General features: G+C 52.1%; 1 protein-coding gene across 1 annotated transcript in view; it reads right to left on the reverse strand.

The window, feature by feature from the left end:
• Window positions 1–24,660, reverse strand: part of KLHL29 (kelch like family member 29) — a 310,448-nt gene that overhangs the window by 118,327 nt on the left and 167,461 nt on the right. The window contains exon 3 of the mRNA XM_060027621.1: window positions 23,883–24,212. Coding sequence (XP_059883604.1) covers window positions 23,883–24,167 — 285 coding nt within the window. The 5' untranslated portion in view covers window positions 24,168–24,212. The remainder of the gene's footprint in view (window positions 1–23,882; window positions 24,213–24,660) is intronic.

Raw genomic sequence — 24,660 nt, forward strand, 5'->3', positions numbered from 1 at the left:
CGTGGATGCAGGGGGGAGCCTCTTGGACGGAGGCCTGTGAGGAATTTGGGAGTCAGAGTGCTCCTGCATTTCAGGGGCATGGAGACGCTCGGCATACATGGTATCATTTTGTTCACAGGTGGGAGTCTGTGTGACCACTAGTAAAGGACAGAGGCCGTGGCTCCTTCTCTCCGCAAAACAGCTCCATGACGACAGCCTCTATCGCCAGAGAACCCCAGCAGGACTGGTCACGAATATCACCCAGAGGTACCACTGTCACTGTGTGCAGGAAGAAACCACCTAGACGGGGAACCGGACCCGCCTATGGCAGGAGCATGTGTCTCCAGGGCCCAGGTGGAGAGGCAGGTGTGGGTCGGGAGCACCCTGTGGCGCTCCGGCCTGGCAGCTGGCGGGAGGCGGGTGGTTGAAGCTGGTGAGCGGTGCTGAGACCCCGTGACTCTGCCTCCTTGGTCTGCTCCCCGGCGGGCGGGTGTGCTTTCCCACCCGGCGAAGGCAGAGGCCCGGGCCTCTTGTGGCCTCTTACCAACTCAGCCTCCCTCCCAAGACCCACTTGGCATCCCGCTCTGTGCCAGGCTAGGAGGAGGGGAGACCAGAAGGAGGGGCAGGCCCGGCCACTGGGTCTCCACAGAGGGGACAGGACAAGCCGGAAGTGCGTGCTGGAGACTAGGACATCCAGCACCACCTGAGGTCTCTGGGGAGAGTGGCCGGAGGCGGCGGGCCCAGGTGGGGTTGGAGGACGGGGGAGGGCTGGGATGAGGGGCTTTGCAGAAACAAACCACCACAGAAGGACAGTCTGGAAGACACCAGAAGAATGTTACAACGGCGCCAGCACATGGGCTGTTCCTTCTCTAGCCCCTAAATTTTCGGTCAAGAAAAACGAAACCGCTCTCCCTGTCCTCGTGTCTGGATTCAGAACGAGAAAGACCACTCGGACTTCAGACCCGGGACGCGGAACCGCTTAGCCGGCATGTTTCAGGAAAATAAAGGCGACGAGTGGAGAAGTGGCGCTTCCTTCCCCCAAAGCCCCAATTCGAGCTGGAATACGGGTGACACGTACGTGGAGGAGGACACGGCGCAGTCAGAATTCTGCCAGCAAACATTCTAAAATATTCATGAAACACAGGACCAGGCCTGACTGTTAACACTGCAACTGGTTCCCTCCGATGGAGTGACAAATGGGCGCTGAGCACTGTCATCTGTTCCTCTGATCTTTCCAGGTCCCCCCAGAGAGCGGAGGGGGGCTCGGCGGTGGCCCGGGGAGGCTGCGGAGGAGGGGGCTGGAGCCGTGCTCTCCCGGTGGCTTACTTTTCCATGTAAGAGGGTGAGAGAACAGCGCATTTCTTTGGACTATGAGGCAAAATAATAGATTCTCCAAGTCTTACTCCATCACAAGTGATTAGTGGGGGGCCCTGGGGATTCCACTACACCACACTAACCTCCTCTGTGAAAGGAACATTGTTCTATACACAAATCTCAACGCATGGCACAGGCAAGAAGCAAAATGTCTAAAAAAAGTAATTGGTCTTCGAAAGAAAATAAGGAAAAAAAGAACAAAATGAACTCCTGGCTTCCTTGGTTAAGAGCTTCTTCAGAGCTTCTAGACATGCTGAGCAGGAACCACAGTGCAAAACTGCCGCAATTTAACAGGGCATCTAATTAAAAGGAGTGACATGAAGGGCCTTTTCTTCCTACTCTGGGTTTTGCTTCTTTCTGTGCAGGGTTCAAAAGTCTGACAAGTGGAGGACAAAGAGTTATGTCCCCAAACAATAAAAAGCGGCATATCGGCTACCGAATTACCGGTTTTGATATCCTTCTGTCCGACAAATGTTGCCGAGGCTTGCTACGTGCTAGCTGCTATGCCAGACGCCGAGGTCACAGAGAGCAGCTAGACGCTGGCAGCGCCCGAGGGGGCAGGAGAGAGCTTAGGCCACTGAAATGCGCTCCGGGGTGTGCTCAGGCAGTGCAGCACGCGGCCTCCGGGACGGGAGGGGCACCCAAGCACAAGGCCCTTCTTCCCCCCACCGTGTCAGCAGGGTGGACATTCTGTGAGGCCATCCTATTACCTTACCCTTACTTAAAAAAAGTCGCGCGTTCAGGGAGCGGGGGGATGGGGAGTGCCTGCCGAAGGGGCCTGGGTTTCCTTCTGGGGTGATGCAAATGTTCTGGAGCTGGATAATTAAGATGGCTGCAAAACCCCGTGACCGCACTGAATGCTGCTGAACTGTGTGCGCTTGAAAATGGTGAATTTTATGTTGGCGTATATTTGAGCACAATTTTTGAGAAGTAACGTTTTCTGAGGTCAAATTCAATTTAAGCTCTGTTTACAACTTCAAGGGTGACTGGGCAATCCGTGAGATGGGGCAGGGCGGGGTGTGGGCACCCCTAGACAACTTGCATCCTGCACAGTCCTGGCTCCCGGCTGGGCTTTAACATCCGAGACGGGAGGAGCCATCAGGCCACATCACAGCCGCCCTCCGAAAGGCCACCGAGAAACTGCTCCCAATAGCATATTCTCCGGAGCTTTGCCAGGTCTAACTGTAATCTCTCTCCTGTGGAGACAGATTGTCAGACTTTTGAACCCTGCACAGAAAGAAGCAAAACCCAGAGTAGGAAGAAAAGGCCCTTCATGTCACTCCTTTTAATTAGATGCCCTGTTAAATTGCGGCGGTTTTGCACTGTGGTTCCTGCTCAGCGTGTCTAGAAGCTCTGAAGAAGCTCTTAACCAAGGAAGCCAAGTAAAGCGTGCCTCAACCTCCTGAGAAGAGTCGGTCATGCGTAAAAGTCCCCTTCTGGGGGGGTGGCTGGTGGCCTGGGCACGGCCTCTTTCCTGTCACCCCTCGCTGCCTCCCGACTCTGCCCTCCTGTCTCCAGTTAGGAGTGGTCCCCTCCTCTCGGTGAGGGCGTTCACCGAGCCATAGGTCTGGGGAGGCCACCAGGGGTGTGGGTGGTGCCGGGGGGGAGTAAGAGAGGGAGGACGTGGAAATGGAGCTTCCTCAGGTTGGACAGAGACCCCAAACCAGATCCTTCCCTTGGATTTGAACTAACCACCCAGCATTAAACTTATCACCTGTGACTCCCCTCTTCTTGTGACCTGCGTCTCCCCTCTTCTTGTGACTTCTTGTGACTGCAAATATCTAATTCACCTTCGTGCAGCCGGCAGTCTATCTGTTAACATGCTGGCCAGACCGGAGCCTGGTGGCATGCAACTGCCCCAGAAATAGGTATAATCCTCTCTTCTAAATGTGCTTAATACCACTGATAATCCTGTCACATAAGTCTCCCGGTTAGCAGTGAGCTGCAGCCATTGCCAGAGTCCAAGAATCTTTCAGTAACGGATTCCACCTCCTGGAATCTATCTCCTTTATTATACTGATTTCAGCTGCCATGTTGCTGAGAGCTTGGGAGAAACGTCCTGATCTTTTTTTTTTTTTTTTTTTTTTGCTGTACGAGGGCCTCTCACTGCTGTGGCCTCTCCTGTTGCGGAGCACAGGCTCCGGACGCTCAGGCTCAGCGGCCATGGCTCACGGGCCCAGCCGCTCTGCGGCATATGGGATCCTCCCGGACCGGGGCACGAACCCGTGTCCCCTGCATCGGCAGGCGGACTCTCAACCACTGCGCCACCAGGGAGGCCCGAAACGTCCTGATCTTTAACAGCCCCGTTTTTCGGAGCAGTCTCTGGCAGACGAGGCAAACGGAGCCCATCCATTCATTTGTTTGGCCTTCCTGAGGAACCCTGCCCTCCCTCTGCGCATCTGTGCCCACTGACGGCCATTTCCTACAGTGGGGTCTGGCACCACCGTCTGCATCTTCCACTTAATCTCTTTGTTTGAGGCCAAGTATAACTTTCCACACCAAGTGGTATCACCCTTGACTTCCTCTGTCCCCCACGGTCATCCCCCAGCCTCCATGCCTCCAGCACTGCCCGTCTGGAATTGCAGTGTCACCAAAGGCTTGGAGGGACGTGATTAGCCGAAATGGTTCAGATGTTCCTCCAAAGAAATTAAACCTGAGTCGTTAAATCACTTCCCAGACATAAGATACCAGTGTGAACACCCCTGGGCAGAGTCAATGCTTCCCAAATGTAGGTTCTCTACTCCCAGAGTTCCTGCCACCCTAACCTCCAGAGAGCACAGCTCTGCTTCCGATCCCCAAGGGGTTGAAGAATAAATATCCTTGGAGCAGCAGTGACGCCTGCCCCACTACGGGCTTTAGGCTGCCAGCAACAGCTGAGTTGCAATCTCATTTTATACCCAGATTCATGGGAACAGCTGGAGAAAAGACACAGAACATGCCTGCTAGGCTGATGACCTGAGGATCTCTTGCCTTCTGAAACAGGCCCATAAGCCACAGCTTGCATTTGGGTCTAAGCAGGTAAATGGGTTTGGAGAGGTCTTCTGCCCAAGGAGGTCCCACCTTGGATTACTTGGATTATAGCACCGTCTTGTAGTTGTGTAAAATGATCTGCCAGAAATAACACGGTCCAAATGCCACCTTTGAAGATGAGGAGTGGTCGAGACCACGGCTCCGGCAAATTCTTCTCCTTTCAATTACAATGAGATAAGGAGGAGCAGAGACGGCAGCAAAGAGAATTTTCTTCTGAACTAAAGTTGGTAACAAGAGGGGAGCGGTTAGCGCTTGGAGCTTTTATTTGACTGGTGTCGTTTTTTGATTTAAAGAATCTCCTTGATGGCTCTCTGAGCTTGATCTTCCAGAGGAATAACCAGCAGAGCCTGTCCATTCCCATTTTCTTACTCCAGCTAAACAAGAGACCCGACGCAGGCTCACATTACATGCAGGCCACAGTGAAAGTCTCGCCCCGCACTCACACATCGTACCTATTTTGTAGACACCAACACACGTCAATGTGCCCCATTGCCTGCAGATTCCGAGGGGACACTGCCGTAGGTTGTGAGGGGGAGGAGGGCCCGAGCGGCTCACTTTAACTGCCCTTTGAAAGTTTTCCAAATTGGAGCCCATATGTTACAGGCAGCAGGCGGGTGGTAAGTAGAAAGCTTATCGAAACATTTTTTGACATCGAGGAAAAAGGTGTGATGGTGTTTCATTTCAACTTGGCGGAGAGGAGGTCAGTAGGCCATCCTGCTCCAGGATTAAACTCTGAGCATCAAGGGCAGACTACGCAAAGAACCCAGCCCCCGCTCGGGTGGGCTTTCTTTAAGGAGATCTGGGGAAGAGGGACTTGCATGCAGTGTAGTAGTTTCCTAGGGCGGCCGCAACAAATTACCACAAGCTGAGTGGTTTAAATGACAGAAATGCATTCTTTCTCGGTTCTGGAGGCCGGAAGTCTGAAAGCACGGTTTCGGCAGGCCGCTCTCTTTCTGAAGGCTCTAAGGGAGGATGCTTTTTCATCTCTTCCAGCTTCTGCTGGCCACGGGCATTCCTTGGGTTGTGGCAGCATCACTCCAATCTCCGCCTGTCTTCACACGGCCATCCCCTCCCAGTGTCAAAGCTCCCTTTCCTTTCTCTCAAAATGATACTCATTGCTAAATTTAGAGCCCACCCCGATCCAGGACGATCTTGTCTTGAGAACTTGACCTTAACTACATCTATATAGACTCTGTTTCCAAATAAGCCCACGTTCGGAGGTTCTGGATGGACGTACAATTTGGGGGGCTACTATTCAACCCACTTCACAGACGGGGCCCTGAAATTAAAGTCCTGTCTTTCTAACTCTGCTTTCTCATTGATTCAAATGTTGTACAGATGAGACGGGTCTTTTTCGGAGGAGGCCTGTTCTTAACAGATAGCTCAAATCCCTGCCTGGCGGGGCTGGGAAATCTCGGCAGGTTCACAAGTGAGCATAGCACAGGTTTGGGGCAGCAAGCCCAGATCCCCCAGCTGTGTTCTCAGATCACAAAACAGATGGCTGACTGGCACCCCGAGAAGCTCCCTGTGGGGCAGGGCCGGCTCAAGCAGTGGTGAAAGCCACTGCCAGTCCCCAGGAAGCCCCCCAAGTCACCACCCTGAGATGGAGGCAGCATCGGGCCTCTCGCCCTCCACTCCCCACCACCACTCCTGGCTCAGGGCGGGTGCTTAGAAACGTTAAATAACAGCAATAATAAGAACACATCTGAGTGTGACGCTTTAACAGCCAACCGGTCACTTTCCTATTTTATTCCTGAGATTTTTAAGAACCGCGCCCTTCCTGTGCAAAACATCAGGGTGCATTTATATTAGAAAATGAAACTAATTAAAATGTTTGAAAACCGTAAACCACACCACCATAAAACAGCAGCAGCCCTATTCTTCCAGTCCAAAAAGAGTTTTCTTCCTCGTTTTGTGGCCGCCCCGGTGAGCAGACTGCAGGAGATGGGAGCCTGGAGGCGGTGGTGCTACTTCTGAGTGAGGCCTCTGGTTCCCTGACTCTGGCTGGGCGTCCGAGGGAAGCGAGGCCGGGGCAGCGGCCCGAGGGCTGGACTCGGACAGGAGGGGCTGCGAGACAAGCTACCCTTTAGGTCATCAGACTCAACCCGCTTAATGAGTGCGCTTGTGTCTTGGGAGGGTTTTTCAAAGGCGAACACCAGTGCTTAAACGCACGGTGATGCTGTCGGCCCCTCAGCGCTGAGCTAGGCAGGGGTGGCTGCAGGGGGACGCTGATGGGCTGTCACTGCCTGTGACTGGTGTGTCCTTCACCACAAATGGGATGCCCCGACGGGAGGGACACTGCCTTCACAAAAGTCCATACCAAATGGCTGGGCCACAGAACCATCTCAGTAAACAAAGTGGGCACATTTGCTGAATGACTGCAGGAGGGAGAATTCCAGCAATGTCCCGCATGTGGGAAGGCAGACAGGCCGGATGCTGGGGGCCAGGAGAGGACCAAGCACATACACTAAAAGGCCAGAGTTTCACTCAAGCTGCCCCACGAGGCAAGAGGTGTCTGGCTCCCTCTGAAGAACATGGCAGAAACCAGCAAGGCGTCAGGGTTTAAATGCTCACACTTTGTATTTTCTCAGATGAGAGTCCATTTCTCTAAAAAAATTAGCCCCCAGGAATTTCTCTGTAAAACTAAACTCGTATTTTACACACTGTCACTACCACCTCCAGCATTTACTGAGCACTTCCTGTTTGCCCAGTGATGGGCAAGGGTTTTTTTACCTGTAATTTCCCAAATTCATACACAACTCCTGTAAGGTAGTACTGTTGTTGTCCCCATTTTACAGATGAGGAAAATGAGGCTATAGATTGGTTAAGCAACTTACCCATGATATGAGCCCAAGGCTGCCTATCTTTAAGTTTAAGGCTTGTGTTCTTTCCAGTTTGTGTTTTTCCTCACTTGGTCCCACAGGCCCACATGCATGCCCTGGCCAATCTCACCTGCATCAGAGTTGGGGCTTGTAGATGATGCTGGGTTGAAATGTGGGACACGAGGCAGGAGGAGGTGCAGACGTGAGAGACGAGGCTTGGTGAGGTGAGTGGAGGTAGGGTCACCAAGGGCCTTAAGCCACTTTATCTTCAGGGCCAGTTTGGGGTAACTACACTCTTATTTGTTTATTTATTTATGCTGTGCCTCGTGGCTCACGGGATCTTAGTTCCCTGAACAGGGCCAGACACAGGCAGTGAAAGCACCGGGTCCTAACAACTGGACTGCCAGGGAATTCCTGGTAATTGCACTTTTTTTTTTTTTTTTTTTGCAGTATGCGGGCCTCTCACTGTTGTGGCCTCTCCCGTTGCGGAGCACAGGCTCCGGACGCACAGGCTCAGCGGCCATGGCTCACGGGCCCAGCCTCTCCGCGGCATGTGGGATCTTCCCGGACCGGGGCACGGACCCGTGTCCCCTGCATCGGCAGGCGGACTCTCAACCACTGCGCCACCAGGGAAGACCTAATTGCACTTTTAAAAGCAGAGGTGTGACAAGATCAGATGTGCAGTGGTGGCGCGAATGGATGAGAGGGAGTGGGCAGACTGGAGGCAGGTACATGGGCAGGGAGGCTGTCTCTGATCCCCAGGTGAGATTTGATGTGGCCTGGACTATGGCAGTGGAAGTGGAAACTGAGGGAAATGAGTGGACTTGAGAAACATCTGAAGGTGGGCCTGATGGGCAGTGATTGATGGGGATGGTGAGGAGAGGTGATGGGATGCAGATGGCGGGGGAGAGACACGGTGGCTTACACAGCTGCGTAGGTGGTGGACCTGGCCCTGAGCCAGGAGTTCCAGAGGTAGGAACGAGTTTGAGGCTGAGGAGGTGGGGTTTAATTCTGGGCATTTTATATTTAAGGCTCCTGGCAGATATCTAAGGGCAGACATCCAGGGAAAAGGATTGGGAGTCAGAGGCATGAGCTTTGAAGTAAGAAAGGTCTGAGTTCAAATCCCATTTCTAGTACTTATGAGCAAGTTGCCCAGGCTCTGAAACTCTGTCTCCTCATGTGTAAAATGGGGATAATGGTGGGCCCACGTGGAGTTGTTGTAAGAACGGAGGCAAAACATGTTAAGCTCTTGGCATGGTGCCTGGATCTCCATAAACGGTTTAAAAAAACAAAAGAACAATCACCACCACAACAAAAACGCAACTGTCACCACCACAACAAAAACGCAACTGTCACCACAACCACCCACAAACAGAAAGTGGGTTGGAGCCCAGGACCATTCAGGGCACAGGGTTCTGGATTTGAGATCATCAAATGCAGGAGATGATTTTTCATTTCAGGGAAGCACAGTAATTGCTTTGTAAAATGCCCTGCTTTGGGACCCCTTGAATCAGTGAGGAGCTAGCGTATTTCAAAACGCATTGATTTATTTGTAGCTATTGGCTACAATCATGGAGATGCCACATGAAGAACTAGAGGCAGTCATGGCCCTTCTCTGAAATGAGAATATATGACCGTGGAAAGGTGGAAGACGATTTTCAAAAGTGCACAACTATTTTTTTTGTAAAACGAGCGAATTTCCACGACTACACCTTCTTCGAACAATTCAACTTAATAATTCAACGCATATTTACTGAGCACATAGCAGGCCAGTGTGAGGTGCTAGCAATGCAAAACCTAAGAAGACAGGATCTTTCGTCTCAAGGACCCGCATTCTAGAGGGAGAGAAACAGAGAAGGGAGGCCACACAATGAAGACCATGGGCATAATAACAGATCATGCCTACAGGGTGTGTAATAGACACCAGACACTTGCATTACTAATTCATCTAATCTCCTCCACAACCCAATGAAGTAGATTGTATTATTATCCCTTTTAATAGAAGGGGAAACCAGGCTCTGAGAGGGTAAGTAACTTGCTAAAAATCACACAGCTAGAAAGCAGAAGAGTCGGGATTCGAACTCAGGCAGTGTGAAACTGGAGTCTGGGCTCCTTATCCCATCACTGTGCTGGCACAGAGGTGTGTCAAGTACTTCTATATCTGGTGTGCTTATACGTCGGGTGTCCCGACTAGGAATGATTAATGTGGTTGGCTAACCAACTGACCATTTCACGCTCCATGTGAAAAACCATCTGGCCCTGACTGCCTCTTTCATTGCACATCCACCTCCTTTCTCCAGTCGCCCCCAGGCACTCCAACCAACAGACGTCAAACTTGAAATCCTGAAACAACACCACTAACGATAAAGGGGAGTCGCTCATTTACCAGTGACCAGCTGCTTCAGAACTGCCCACAAACTTAGCAGCGGTCACAGGAGAATTTCTCAGCCCCCAGAGTCCCTATATGGGGCAGGGTCAGCTATGGAGGGGCTTCTGAACAAAGCCAGAGACACGGGATGAATGTCCACCTGCTCTGCCCAGCTCTGCACTTGGGGCAAGTGCTCGGGGCTTCCTCCCCTGCTCTCCTTTCAGATTTTTCTTGGGGGCAGCCACTCCACTGCTCCAAGCCACGTTCTTGGTTTTGATAGCAAATGATCGAACTTGGCATTAGCCAGGAAGCCCCATTTATCCCTCACAGGGCCATGTGGAGACACCAGGGGTGGTACAGCCAGCAGGTGACGGATCTTTCGGGATGGCGGAGCAGGACTGAGAGGCCCACGGGAGACGGGTGCTGCTGGCCAGGGCTCACTCCACCAGGGCTGAAGTGGCCAGCGCTCGACTGGCTGCCTGACCCTGGATGTATGGGTGTTCAGATCTCTGCCACTAAGACAGCTAGAGGCGGGCATGAGATCGGGTAGGAAGGCTGCTGCTGACTCAGTGATGCCACCAGAGCCCACCTGGGCCCCGGCTGCCAAGCCAGAGTTCCAGGGACTGGAGGAAAGGGACAGAGAATATCTAGACTCTGGAAGATTTTGCTAGAAAAACCGTGTCTAGTGTTGGATGTGGCAGTTACGGATTTCTGCTGGGAGGAAGAGTCTTTTCAGAAGTGTAATTCTCCTTTTGTGGCGGCTTCGGACCAGCCACATGCAGACTTTCCCTATAGCTGTGTGAGCTGTCAGACTAAGGCAGCCCCATCAGCCTGTGGAGGGAACGGCTGGGATCTCAAAAATGGATAAACCCAAATTCTGAGCACCAGTTTCTTCCTCAGTTATTTACAAGGAACACGATGTGGTGGAATGGAATCTAATGCATAACGCCTCATTAATGCCTTTATAACACAATATTCACAGTATTCCCTTCTAATCTCAGCAGATAACAAGTTGCTACTATCGAATTCCTGTTAATATGAATTATGGGTACAATATATTTTGCCCAATATCCTCTCCTCAGCCTAATATTGTGAGCGAACAAAAAATCACACCCTCAGCATGTTCCTGACTCATGAGGCGATGGCAGCGGGGCGTCTGTCTGCTCGTGGCTGCAGTGGAGGTGCCCATGCAGAGCAGTTGGCGGGCCAGGCCCCAGCACTTGGCCGGGTGCTCGAGGCTCCCCCACTCCTCTGCTCCCTTTCCAGGATCGCACTCACCATCGGAACCGGGCTGTTCCCGCCCCACGACAGGCCTGGTCTCCACATCACGGCAGCATCACGAGGAGGCAGGAAGCTGGACGGCAGTGGGCTTGCAGTGTAAGCCTGAACACTGCCCACCTTGCTGAGTTATATAATGAGGATGATCACGGCGCCCGCCTTGTACAATCGCTGTGGGACGCAGTGGGTTAACGTGGGCGAATACACTTAGAACCCTGGCTGGCTCACAGAGAGCGCTCTATAAACATTAGCGACTCCAAGGACATGTCTAGGGCCCTGGCTGGCCAGCAGTCCTGCGTTGCTTCCTAGGATGGCTTCTGAGTGTACGAGGGAAGGTGCACGCTTGTGCCAGGGAGGTCCGTGTGTCTGGCGTGGAGAGCACCCTCGCTGCCGGCGAGATTTATAACCGCTGCTGAACACAGCACAGCTGAGTCTTCACCTGCAGCCCCAGCTCTTCCGGTGCTGGAGAAAATGACCACAAATACACCCTCCATGTCTCCAGCATCCCCCAGGACCTTCCTTCTCCAGGGCCTGGCCTTTCTGCTGTGGTTGGCAGTCACCTGCTGCAGCTGGGGGGCCGGCATCTTCCCAAGGCTGCCGTGTGAGGCAGGACAGGGCTCCTCCATGACGCCAGCCCCGCCGTCACCCAGGCCGCCCTCCCGCCCTTTCCTCAGGGGTTCTTCCCTACATTTTAATCAAGCCCATGTCGGTCTGTTTTGAGTGCCATCATTTGATTGGTCTCCATTCCAGCCACCATGATTGGCACTCCCATTTCTCTTAATAAAGGAAGTTCCATGATGAGTCAGCTCTGCCTGGATTTACACAGATACTTCCTCTCTCTCTTTTGACCGCGGGGCATTTATTTATTTTTACTTTTTTTCACTGTGGTCCAATACATATGACATAAAATTGGCCATTTTTGCCATTTTTAAGTATACAATTCAGTGGCATTCATGACATTCAAAATGCTGTGCAACCGTCACCACTAATCCAATACTTTCTCGTGACCCCAGACAGAAACTGTACCCATTAAAGAATAACTCTCCATCCTCCACTCAGCCCCTGGTAACTTCCAATCTACTTTCTGTCTCTGTGAATTAGAGCATTTATGTTTACAAAGCACTCTTGCTTTGCTATTTCATGTGGACCTCACAACAGTCCAGTGAAGTGGACTCTGTTGTGTCCAGATTATAGGTAAGGAAGCTGAGTCTTGGAGAGCTTAAGAGTCTGGCCTTGAATGCCATCTCCTGACCCCAGCCTGGGGCTTTTCCCCCCATTCCCGGGAGAAATGCCTCCCAGAAAGAGGACGGTAACAAACAGTGACCTCTTCCTGCTTCTTTCTGTTCCCCAAAGCAGTGCTGAGCTTACAGGGGAGGCAGCCACAAGTCATGGCTGCTTCAATCCTGCCTGATATTAAGGGTCAGCCCATGATTCTGTGGCATCTCCAGTGCTTAGCCTAGGTTTAAATCCAGGGGAACGCCTGAGGCACCCACGAGACAGAGAGCCCCCATGAGTGTAGGTATTGCTCCAAGCCCATCCAGCAATACCTGAGGGCAGTTGTGATGATCTAGCCTGGCCTTCTGGGATGGAACAAGCCAAAGCAGTCTGAACGTAGCCACAAACGTGGACACCAGCCGTGCATTGTGTTGTGGACCAAAACAAGAAACCCTGAGAAAGAGAGAGAAGTTGTGGCCTTGTGGCTCAGTGGTCCCCAAGATCCTGCATCTGAGCAGTGTCTACACCTCCCACATGGCCTGGCTGTTAAGGGAAGGAGGTCGGGCCGTCACATCTGGGAGGTGTGGGGCAGGACGACGGAATCCTACACTTGCTTTGGGCCTGATATCTGCAGTTGTTTCAAACACTGATGAGCTCAGCTGCTTCAGTGGGGAGCCCGTACTATCTCTTTAGAAGATGCCGCTAACACCTGGGGAAGATGTTAATGGGAAGATGTTCAGCCAGTTGCTCGTTCAACAGATTTCACTGAGGACTGTCTGGGTGGGGCCTGTCCGAGCTAGATGCCTGGACTCTGGAGCTGGACTGCCCAGGGGTGAGTCCCAGCCCTGCTGAGTGATTGTGGGTAAGTCACCTGGTCTTTTTCATTCTAAGCGGTGGTTGTCATAACGACCTCAGAGGGCTGTGATGAGGATTTAAAAAGTTAATGTTGAGCAGTGTCTGGAACAAAGTAATGGCTACACAAGTGCCTTAAATGAAATAAACAAATGTGAAGGGTGCAGAGAATTACAGGCAAATGGGAGAAAAATCCCAAGGAGGTACTAATAGCTGAGAGATGATGTTGTGATCCCATGACTCCAGATGCTCTGGGAGAGACGGGAAGAGGCACAGGACCTAGGGCAAAGGCCTCGATGTGGAAAATCTGTGCTGCCAGTGTGGCTCTGTTAGCTGCACACAGGTCCCGAGAGTGAGCCCATGAGGGCTTCAGTCTGGCTCACATGCAGGCCCCAACTTCATCCTCATCATAGGCACCCACAGAAATTACTCTTTTTTGAAGACTCATCGACCACATAGATAAGGCGTAGGTAAAGATGACGTCAAAGGCATTCATCCTCCCTACCCCAACAGTAGGTGCTAAATAAATGAATAAATATTCATATGCATAAATTTATCCATTCTGTCCTCAAACACTTACTGAGAAACTTTATATGCTTGGTATCACATGTGCCTTATTCCTATGGAGTTCACAGCCTAGAAGGAGACATATTAATAAATGGATAAGTACCATATGTTATAGTTATTTACAGGGACATAAAGAAATGTGTCATGGGAGAGAAAGAAAAAATAGCATTTTTTTTCACCACAGAGGTGTTAACATTTAGGGTGTCGGTTGTAGGATGAGCAGGAATATTTCTGGGCAGGCAAGAGAGGGAATGAAAATTCTGGTAAGAGGCAGTGGCAAGTGCAGAGGCCCTGGGGTATGAGAGCACCTCTCATGTTTGGCGATTGTGGCTGAAGTGGGTGATGGGGGTGAAGCTCTCAAATGACCCATGGCTCAGGCACTCCAGTGTGTTGGTGGATTTCCCTTGGACAGAAACCTGGTCCCGTGAAGTGTGAGGGTCATAAGCTACGCCAATGGGGTTGGCATTCAGGGAAGCAATAGAGAGCAGAATCCTTGTACACAGAATCCTTGTAAACAAATAAATTCGTTTATTTCAGTGAGCTGAAATAAACGAATAATAGGTAGAGGGTACTCACAAAGGCTGCTGCAGCCATTTTTAGCAAGTCAGTGTGCCGGGTGAGGTCCGGGAGATGGAAGAAGGCATCCAGCTTGGGAGCTGTCTGTGCAGTGGAGGCAGTTTTAAAAATCATTTTTTTATACAACCAGTAAATGCATTATCTCAGGTAACAGAAGCCCAGAGGAAGGTAGGGATGCAGCACAGGGCTCTAGTTCCATATTTCTGGAATCCTCTTGTTTTTTCTATTCCTGTGTGTTGGCTTCATCCTGAGGCTTGTAGCATGATGACTATAGCAGTTCAAGGCATCAAGTCCAGACACGACAGCGTCCAGAGGAAGAAGGATTTCTTCTTTCTTGTGACGCTTCCTTAGAAGCAAGAAAACCTTTCCCAAAGCCCCCAGATAGGATTATCCTCATGTGGCACTGGCCAGAATTGGGGACCCTTCCTAAACCAATGATGCGGAAGGGGAAGGGGATTACCATGTCTGGGTTTTTTTTTTTTTTTTTTTAACATCTTTATTGGAGTATAATTGCTTTACAATGGTGTGTTAGTTTCTGCTTTATAACAAAGTGAGTCAGCTATACATATGCATACATATATCCCCATATCTCCTCCCTCTTGCATCTCCCTCCCACCCTCCCTATCCCACCCCTCTAGGTGGTCACAGAGCACCGAGCTGATCTCCCTGTGCTATGTGGCTGCTTCCCACTAGCTACCTATTTTACATTTGGTAGTGTATATATGTCCATGCCAATCTCTCACTTTGTCCCAGCTTACCCTTCCCCCTCCCCGTGTCCTCAAGTCCATTCTCTACATCTCCACGCCTGGTTTTGAATCATCATAATCCCAGTGGGTACTAGGGTTCACTTTCCCTAAGCATGGGAGGTGATGGACACCTGAACAGAACTGAGACTGGGTAGACAGCCAGCAACGCCCAGGACAGACCTCGAAGGTTGTTTTGTCAAGCCTGGAGTGGTTCTCCAGCTTCTGCACGCCCCCAGTGAGGGCTACCTGACTCACTTGCAGGCTTGGCCATTCTACCTCCCTACTCCTACCTCCTATCCCCTAGCCTGATGGCTTTACGGCCACTTCTCAACTGGTGAAGGAATTCTTTAAGGAGTAGGTCAAGAGTCTGGATCATATTCAATGCCAGAGTCTGGGGTTGAGTTGAGCAGGGCAAGAAGCACTATACTTGCTGGCAGCCCAGGGAGGGGCCATGGGGAAACCCTTGTGGCCTTCCGGGAGCAAGAGAGGACAGCAAGCTTGATTGAGCTGTCTGGGCCTCCGGAGCAGGTCTGGCAAGAAAAGGCTCATGTGGTGACAGAAGAGTGTTTTTCTTAAGGGACCATGGCAGGCATCAGCCAGCAGTTTAAGTCAAGAGAGGGACGTGCTGAATACTGGCCTTCTGTGATCGGAGTGGGCACCTTGCTTCTTTCCCAGCTCCCAGGACTCCTGTCATGGTTCCAGAGGGTACAAAGTATTCACCCATCTTCTCCATGAAGCATCAGGAGAGGGGAGACTGGGAAGGCAGGACCCCTACCCTGATCAAAAGGAAAGGCATGTGGAAGGCGTCTCTGAATGCACACTGATGCTCTGCTGAGTTCTCACAGCTATTTATTTGCCAGAGGAAAATGAGGTTTCCTGCCTACGGGTTCTAAAGATGCAGATTCCCAATGCAAATGAATACACCTGGACCAGTGGACACGGCAGCGGAGCTGCACAGAGAGTTCTCCTAAGCCTTCATTTTAGGGCAGTGAATGTGGTGTTGAAACATTGATAATCTGCTACTTTCCAACAGTGTAGCTCTGCAGGGACTACACCATGACTCTTCCCTGTGGCATGATGTTTTGGGAGGACTAAAGCCAGTGTGGCCGCCTGTGTCATGACAGTGAATAAAATAGGGATAGAGTCTGTCTGGGTTTGGAGGAAATTCTCGCTGAAACGAAACTACATCTGTAGATGCTGATGGCGAACAAATGATACCGAGGGGCGAGGGGCGTTCAACTCTCCTTTTTATGTTTGTTTCCCTGAGTTATTTTTAGTATTACAGACAGTTTCCAGTTAAAAATGGGTTGGGTTCTGAAAGTTCATTTGTAATTTGGCTGTTTAGATTTTGGAACATACTTTCCCTATAAAAAAACAATGTTATAAATGGTGATGAGATTCCCAGGCTAGTTCTCCAAAGCCTATTTAACCCATAATGTAGCTGAAATACTGTCCTTCTGCAATGAAAAAAAAATTGTTTGATTGCAACATGAGTAATTAAAGGAAACAGGAAAAACCATTAAAACTGAATAAGAAGTAGATTTATGTTCATCTTGAATGATGCTGTTTGCAGAAAACCTAATTTAATTTAAGAAGAGGCCTTTCCAAGGGCTTTTTGGGGAATGGCACGGGATTTATCCTCTTAAGGAGAAAGAGCCAGGACTCTGTCTGATCTGCAGCTACTGAATATGTGCATCCTATAACTGGCTCCCTTTCTTGATTTCAGGCTCATCAGGAAGTCTTCCGGTCTAAATTTCTTTTCTTGTGTGGACTCTCACAGGGAGAGAGTCACTGCGCAAAGTCCATGAAAGTGGTCTCCTTGGGTTGGATTTTTGATTCTGAATCAGTAGGTTAGCATCTGTCCTTGTGAATGTCCCGGGAACAGCAGTGTCCCAGTCCCACCAACTCTGGGGCAGTGACGGGATCAAGTGTTGGAGCCTTTAGGACTAAGGTCCAAGTCCTGGCTAGTACCCTACAAGGTTCCCTGGGGGCCAGCTGCACTGCCTTCTCCCTGGCAGCACAATCCTCGCCAGGTGTCTCCTTTCAGACCTCCCTGGGCAGCTCTGGGTGTGGATGGCATGTGTGTCACCCAGGTGTGTGTAAGTCACAACTGTCCCCTGTTGATTCTGTCTACCAGGCCGTGTAGATTGATTGACCGATTGATCAGATTGATCCTGTTCCTTCTGTTTGCGGCATGCGAGCCTTGGCCGGAAGCTAGAGGGTGAATAACTGTGTTTAAACAAGTGTGCTGGCAACACTGGGGGGCATATGGCAAAAATGACCACAAGTGCTTCCCATCCTTGCATGTATGCCCCTTCGCAACGTGGTGTGGCACCTTCTAGCCAGAGGCAGGGATTTTTGTTTTGCCCACTTCTTGAATCTGGCTTGGGCATGTGACTGCTTTGGCCAATAGGATTTTAGCAAATGTGCCTCAAGCAGAGGCTACAAAGGCACTTGTGCACCAAGCCTTGCCCGCTTGCTGCTCCCGGAGGCCTGAGACCCTCATGCGAACACGCCTGCGACAGCGGTGTGGAGGATGACAGGCCACACAAAGAATGGAGACATCTTGGCTGACGGTCCACTAAGCACAGATGTGTGAGTGAGGCCATCCTAGATCATCCACCAGCCACTAGCCACCGTTCAGCTGACCACAGACAAAGGAGAGAGCCCAGCAGGGATCAGCCCAGCCCAGAGCTGGCAACCAGCCCACAGAACTGGGATGGTTTTAAGCCACTAAATTTGGGGGTGCTTGTTATGCAGCAAAAGCTAACTTATATACCCTACTGGCTCCAATCAAGCACATCTTTTCACAACCTTCCTTTGGAATTCACAGCTACCTTTCATCCAGACTATGGCTCATCCCTTACAAACATGGGAATTTATATAACCTTCTCCCCTCTTTTTGCCCCCTTAATCAGAAACCTAAGAATTCAAGCCACTCAGGTTTACCCTCCCCAAACTGTAGGCTTTGACATGGATGCTTGGTCAATCATGACATTTTTCAATTTTGCATACACTTGGTGACCAATGGATAGGCTTTAAGTCAATGAGATACAACCCAAACTGTGGCTGCCACTTAAAGTGCAGGTCAAACCCATTAGCTGGGGCTTCCCTGGTGGCGCAGTGGTTGAGAGTCCGCCTGCCGATGCAGGGGACACGGGTTCGTGCCCCGGTCTGGGAAGATCCCACATGCCGCGGAGCGGCTGGGCCCGTGAGCCATGGCCGCTGAGCCTGCGCGTCCGGAGCCTGTGCTCCGCAACTGGAGAGGCTGCAACAGTGAGAGGCCCGCGTACGCGAAAAAACAAACAAAAACAACCCATTCGCTGGGTACAAACATGCACAAGTTGTCTTACGATGCATTATCAGTGCCTGATAATGTATCACAAGGGAGACCACAAGTTCTTATTCATGGGGCAAGAAAGAGCCTTCTAGAGAGAAGCACGCACAGTCTGGAAATGCGCTACAAAAGGGGCTTCAGTGATTTTCCCAACTGAGCCCACTCAGTAGCCTTTGGTTTTCAATGTGAATACAAGAGGAAAGAGAGGTCTGCTTCTCACTTTGTGCAAAAGCCGCCTTTATCCATTCTTGGACCCCCTGGAATCACAGGAGAGGGGGGAACCCCGCTGCATGGGGCCTTGTGGTCATTCACATGATTCTCCATAGAAACCCCAGATCATCTCCCCCAAGAGGAACAATTCTCCAAAGAATTTAGGGTGCACGAGGAAGACATTGTCTCCAGGGTCATTGCTATGATGACAGACATTCCCCTTGAAAGGCCCAAATGCCCATAAATTAAAAAATCTGGGTGTTTGGTGCTCTGAGGATGGAGCGTGCAGATTCCACGGCCCCTTTCGGTTTTTCCTGGGCCTGTGACACGGGCTAAGTTTCTCTCTTCCCAGCCCAGATTTATTTTCAAGGGCTTAGCTTCAGGGAACGATGGGAATGTTTCAGCTCCCATCAGGCAATGAATGCTCCTGACCACAAGGAGAAAAAGCCCCCAATACATTTCACACACATCAGCGAGGATTCTGCAAAGTCCATTCTTTCGAGAACAAAATTGCATTTTATGAAGCCATCCCTTTTCTGTTTCATCTGTCAAGCAGGTTTGCTGAGAATAATTTAAATTTCATGCAGCAGCAATTTCAGGGCAGCGGTGCTTCCTTTCCGTCCCATAAACAGGCCTGGCTGCCGAGTCTCATTTCTGCTTCTCAGCGGCACCCTCCCCATGGAGCCATGACTGCCTGGAGCCCAGAGTGCCGGGGTCAGGGGTGGCGGTGGGAATATCCAATGAGCTTCCCTTTAGCCTACTGGCTCCACCCAACAGGTGGACTGGTCTCCCCCAAATGTATGGATATTTGGTCGGACCCCGTCTCTGATTTACCTTTTTAAAATTAACTTTTATTGAGTGTTTAACAAGTGAGGTACTGTTCTATGCTTTTCTACACATATTAATTTAACCAATCCTCACAACATTTCCATGAGAAACATACTATTATCATTCCCATCTTATAGACAAAGAAACTGAGGCTTAGAGACGTACGCAGCTCCTACATGGCAGAGGTAAGATTCAAACCCAGTTCTGTTTGACTCAAGGGCTTGAAGCTCTCACCAGCTGTGCCATGTTGAATTGACATAATCTTTGGCCTAAATTTTTCTGCGTAAAACACAAGATGTATATATATACATACCCATTTTCTTGCCAAAATTCAGTGTTTGCTGCCAGCTAGGTGGATGAGAGGATGGGAAAAGTTACTATAACAATGCTGCAGTATTGGTTACCATGTTGAATGCACTATACCAGGCAGCCTGGTTGGGGGGAAAGGAGCCAGTCCAGCCTGGTTCTTTCTCACTCCCTGGGTGACCTCTGCAAGTCTTTCTTTCTCCAGGTCTCACCCTTCTTTTTTTAAATATTAGGTTCTGTTTTTTTTCTTTTTAAAAATAATAAATAAATAAATTAATTAATTATATTTTTGGCTGCGTTGGGTCTTTGTTGCTGCACGTGGGCTTTCTCTAGTTGCGGCGAGTGGGGGCTACTCTTCGTTGCGGTGCGCGGGCTTCTCATTGTGGTGGCTTCTCTCGTTGCAGAGCACGGGCTCTAGGCATGTGGGCTTCAGTAGTTGTGGCACGTGGGCTCAGGAGTTGTGGCTCGCGGGCTCTAGAGCGTAGGCTCAGTAGTTGTGGCACACGGGCTTAGTTGCCCCGCAGCACGTGGGAATCTTCCCGGACCAGGGCTCAAACCCGTGTCCCCTGCCTTGGCAGGCAGATTCTTAACCACTGCACCACCAGGGAAGTCCCAAGTCTCACTCTTCTCATCTACAGAATAGAGGGGCTGTGTGGCATGGTTATTCTACTCCTCCTGGGCTCTGGGAATTTGTGTCCTAGAGGATCAAGAGCTGATCTAGGCCCCAGGGAAGCAGTTTATTGGTCTGAGCAATGACAGAGTGTGTGGGGTGTGTGTGTGTGTGTGTGTGTGTGTGTGTGTGTGTGTGTGTGTGTGTGTGTGTGTATGTGTGTGGGTGCATCTGGCCAGGCCTTCCTCATGCCTCAGTGGCCCAGGAGTCTGTGCTCGTCCAATGGCCTTTTGGCCTTTCATCTAAAACATGCAAGAAATCCTCAGGGCCCGGAAAAAGGAAGAAGCCAAAAGATCAACTCAGGCCTGAAGGCAGCAGTGACAGAAAGACTTGTCATCACTTGCCTAACTAGCTGCTGGGAGCATAGCCAGCCCCCTGCCCTGGAGACGCCCGCAACTAGCTGCTGGGAGCATAGCCAGCCCCCCGCCCTGGAGACGCCCGCAACTAGCTGCTGGGAGCATAGCCAGCCCCCCGCCCTGGAGACGCCCGCAACTAGCTGCTGGGAGCATAGCCAGCCCCCCGCCCTGGAGACGCCCGCAGCCCCCAGAGCATGTGACACTCAGCCTGCTCCACGCCCAGCCCAGTGGGGATGCTAAGGCCTGACAGTGTTGACACTTGTTACCTTGTTGCGGACCTTTCCCTGAGTCCTCAGGGGTGGCTCGGGCTCACATGGGGCACTAGACTCTTCAGTGAGGAAGCCAGGCCAGTACATTCAAGCAGCCTTTACTAGACGCGGGGCAGCAGGAACACACAAAAGGAAGAGGAACACACAGCCCTGCTCCTGGCTTCCATGCAGCTCGCTGTCTCCCCCAGTCTTCCACCAGAGGGGGGCCTTGACCCTGTGTTGATACTGGGCTTTCTTGGAGGAAAGGGCCCAAGGCTGACAAAGGCTTTAACACATCTCCCCTCCGTCATCTATCACCAGGTGGTGCTGACTCAGTTTCAGTTTGAGGCCCGCTAGATGCCCTCTTCCCTCCAGCCCATCTTGCTGTCGTGTCACTTGGTCACGTCACGAGGTCAGCTTGAGGCCTAACCACTCACAAACCCAATTCCTCTCCCCGCCTGCTTGGGGCCTAGCTTCTGTTTCTTATCTGAAGACTTACCTTTTCCTCTTGGTGAGGCCAGCAATGATCACCTTTCCTTACAGGGGCATGGCCTTGTCCCATAGGCCTCCTCTGGGTGACTGTGACAATGGTGACGATGATAGCACCTCTATAGGACTGTTTGCCAGGCTTGGCTCTGTTCTGAGCACTTTACACGAGTTTTAACTCACACAATCCTCACAACAGCTCTGACGGCAGGTACTACCACCTACTCCCGTGTTACAGAAGTGAGGCCCAGAGAGGTCTGGCAAGTCATCCAGGGACACTCAGCAAGCTATTCTATTCTATTCTATCTCAATAGAATTCAAATCTAGGCCGTCTGGCTCCAAAGTCTGTCTTTATCCACTCCATGAAGCTGCCTCTGTCCACAACCTCAATGGGAGAGACATTCTCAAGTCATTTGTCCAGGCCACAGATTCATTATATTCTGGCCCGTGAGCTCCCTGTGGGCAAGAGCCTGCCCTGGGCTGCTCAAAAGACGCAACTTGTTGACCAGGGAAACCGCAGATACCTCTGTTTGGCCTGCCTGTCGCTTGATGCGGTCCTCGTGTAGGGTTAGACAAATAGGCTGGGGACAGGCGTCTGGGGGGTCGGCAGCTAGGCCAGAAGGGAAGAAAGGCACCAGGGCCCAAGTTCAGCCACAGCGCCCTGGATGGAAGACACTGCTGCCTGCTGTCCTCCCTGCCTCCACACACCCAGCTCTCCTGAGCATCCCGAAGATTCCAAGGCGCAAGCAGCACCTCTGCTTGACGGAACAAGGCCCTGCAGGTGTGAAACTGGGCTGGAGGTGGCTTTGGGGGCAGGTGTGCTGAGGAGCTGGCTGTCCTCACAGGCATGAACTTTCAGCCCCTGTCCCCTCCCAGCCGCTCAGCTCAGTCCTTGCCCAGCTGTTGTTTTCTGTCTGACGCTGGGTTCCTTTCCTCCCATGTGCTGTGGTTTGGAGCCCAGCCAGTTAGAGCTGCTTGGGAGCAAAGCAGGAGCTGTGCGGGCACGGCGGGCCCTCGCCGAGAGGCCTCGCCACTTCCCTCGCCTGGCGGGGCCCAAAGCCCTGAGGCACAGCCTGACACCGTCCCTAAAAAGGCCTGCATCCTTGAGAGGGCAGAAACCATCAAGTGGGCTCCCAGGTCCGTCTCCTCTCTCTCCACCTGGAGGCCCCAGCAGTCAGCTCCAGAGGCTGCCATCTTCCAGATGGCCAACAGCTGGCCTAGCTGAGCGGCTGCCGGATGTGGCCGTTGGGGCAGCCGGCTGGGTCCGCTGGGCAGAGGTCAACGCCTCGGAGAAGTGCTGGGGGCTGGCGCCTGGGAAGGAGCGTGTTTGGCTGGTCTGGGGGTATCATGCCCAAATCACCCTCCATCTCCTCTCCCCTTCCCTCTGCACCTCAGTGGGGCGGCGTATTCATAACAGGAAAATAAAATCAACAAGGCACTGCAGAAGATGCCGGTGCACTCCGAGCTGGCCTCCAATAGCTCCATTGTCTCGGGCCTCCGCCGGCAGCACTCGCAGTTATTGATGGGAAGCGGGGCTGAAAGGGAGTTTTGAAAATCACCGAGACAAAGGCGCGGCACACCTGGAGCACGACTTTCCAATACCACGGCCGCCTCACAATGGCTGGGGCCGGGGCTCCCCGACCTTTAACTTCTCCCGCAACTTTTATGAAAGCAGAAAAGAAAAGACTAGACACACACACACACACACACACACACATGCGCGCGCGCGCACACTGGCCCTGAGCTGCTGAGATTCCCCCCTAGAAGGCGGCTCTGAATGGCTGGCAGAGGCAAAGTGGCCTGCAGAGCCCCTGCTGGCCCAGAAGACAGGACGGCAATGAAAGGGCCTCCTGCCACCGGCCTGGGTCCCCCTGTACCTTCAGGGGCTCTGAGCGGTGTGAGGGGGCCCGGCTCGTCCGGAATCTAAGCAGGAGCCTTGGTGACATTTTCATTTTATATCGCGGTTGGTAAAACAAACTGCTTTCTGCTGTCGATCCCCGGGCTTAGCCGCCTCCAGAAGAGGGGGAATGACCTGGAACTAACACCCCCGAGGCCTGGGTCCCCGAGGAGGGCCCACCTTGGACCTGCTCCAGAGACTCGGTGTGCCTCCATACTCAACTGCAAGGCGGGTGACAAAAGTACTGATGTCATGGGGCTGTCCGAGGCTTGGAGGAGACAGTGATGTGAGTGTTCTCAGTACTAATACTGGTGAATAAGTAGCAGATTTATGACCATTTAGGACTGACTGCTGCTCACGATCTTCTTCCAAACCCAAGTAACCGGTGCCCCAGGGGGCTTGCCTGGCGTACAGGCGCCTAGTTAGGAAACCCGTATTGCCAACCGGGAGTTTCATGGTCATTTCACTGGCTAAGCACCCTTCATCAACATGGCAGAGGACAACGCGGGGCCTCAGCCACCTGCTCGTCTTCCCACGTTAGTCACAGAGAGAGGCTTCATGGAAAATAAAACCACGCGCACTTTAACTTAAACAGGTGCCCGGCGCAGCTCCAGGGCTGCCCACGCTCTGGAGAAGGCAGCGCCCAGGGAACGGGCTGCGGAGCTGCCCCAGGGCTGTGGGGGAAGCAGGCCCCTCTGCCCGACTGCTGCTCACAGCGGACGCCAGGCAGGTCTTACCTTGGTGGTGACGGCAGAGGCAGAGCTGGCCACGAGGCTGGGGATGGCCTCGCTGCTGCCGGTGGTGCAGGGTGCAGGGGCCGTGGCGGGTGTGGGCAGCCGGGAGGGCACCCCGGGTAGTGGCAGGAGGCCGGGCCGGGCGCTGAGGCTGCTGGCTGTGCCGCACCCCGCCCCGGTGGTGGCACTGCAGATGCTGGTGGTCCCATGCGTCCCGTTGGCACTCCACTCGCGGCGGTCCCAGCCCACCCGGTAATCTCTTTCGAAGCGGCTGTGGTGCCGGGACATCTCGGTGGGCCGCGGCTGCTCCTCACGTGGAAACAGAGGCCGGACCTGCTGGCACAGAGTGGAGAGGAGGGCGATTTAGACCAACGGCAGCCCTGCCAGGACCCGAGGAGGACAGCACTGGCTTTCAGCATCCATTAAGCGCCTTCCCTAGGCTCAAAGAAAGGGCTCTCAAACGTTAGCTCATTTCATATTCACAGCAGCCCGCAAAGCATGGATCATTAGCCCCATCACAGACGAGGAATAAATGACTTGTCCGGGATCACGTGGCAAAAGTACAGTCAATGAGCTTTGAACCCAGGCGCAGTTTAGAGTAATCCTTTCTGGTCGGAGCATCACGGTGCCCTGCACGATGCAGATGTGCGCCTTCTAATTGTGACTTGGGATTTTCTCCCTCCATCCCCACTGTGAAAACAAGACCCCGTGGACCCCCCAGGCTGCGTTTTCCTCAACCCTGTGATGGGGTGAGAGCAGCCACGTCTGTAGACTCGCTCTG

Source organism: Delphinus delphis, chromosome 12 (assembly GCF_949987515.2).
Source record: "Delphinus delphis chromosome 12, mDelDel1.2, whole genome shotgun sequence".
Lineage (NCBI taxonomy): Eukaryota > Metazoa > Chordata > Mammalia > Artiodactyla > Delphinidae > Delphinus > Delphinus delphis.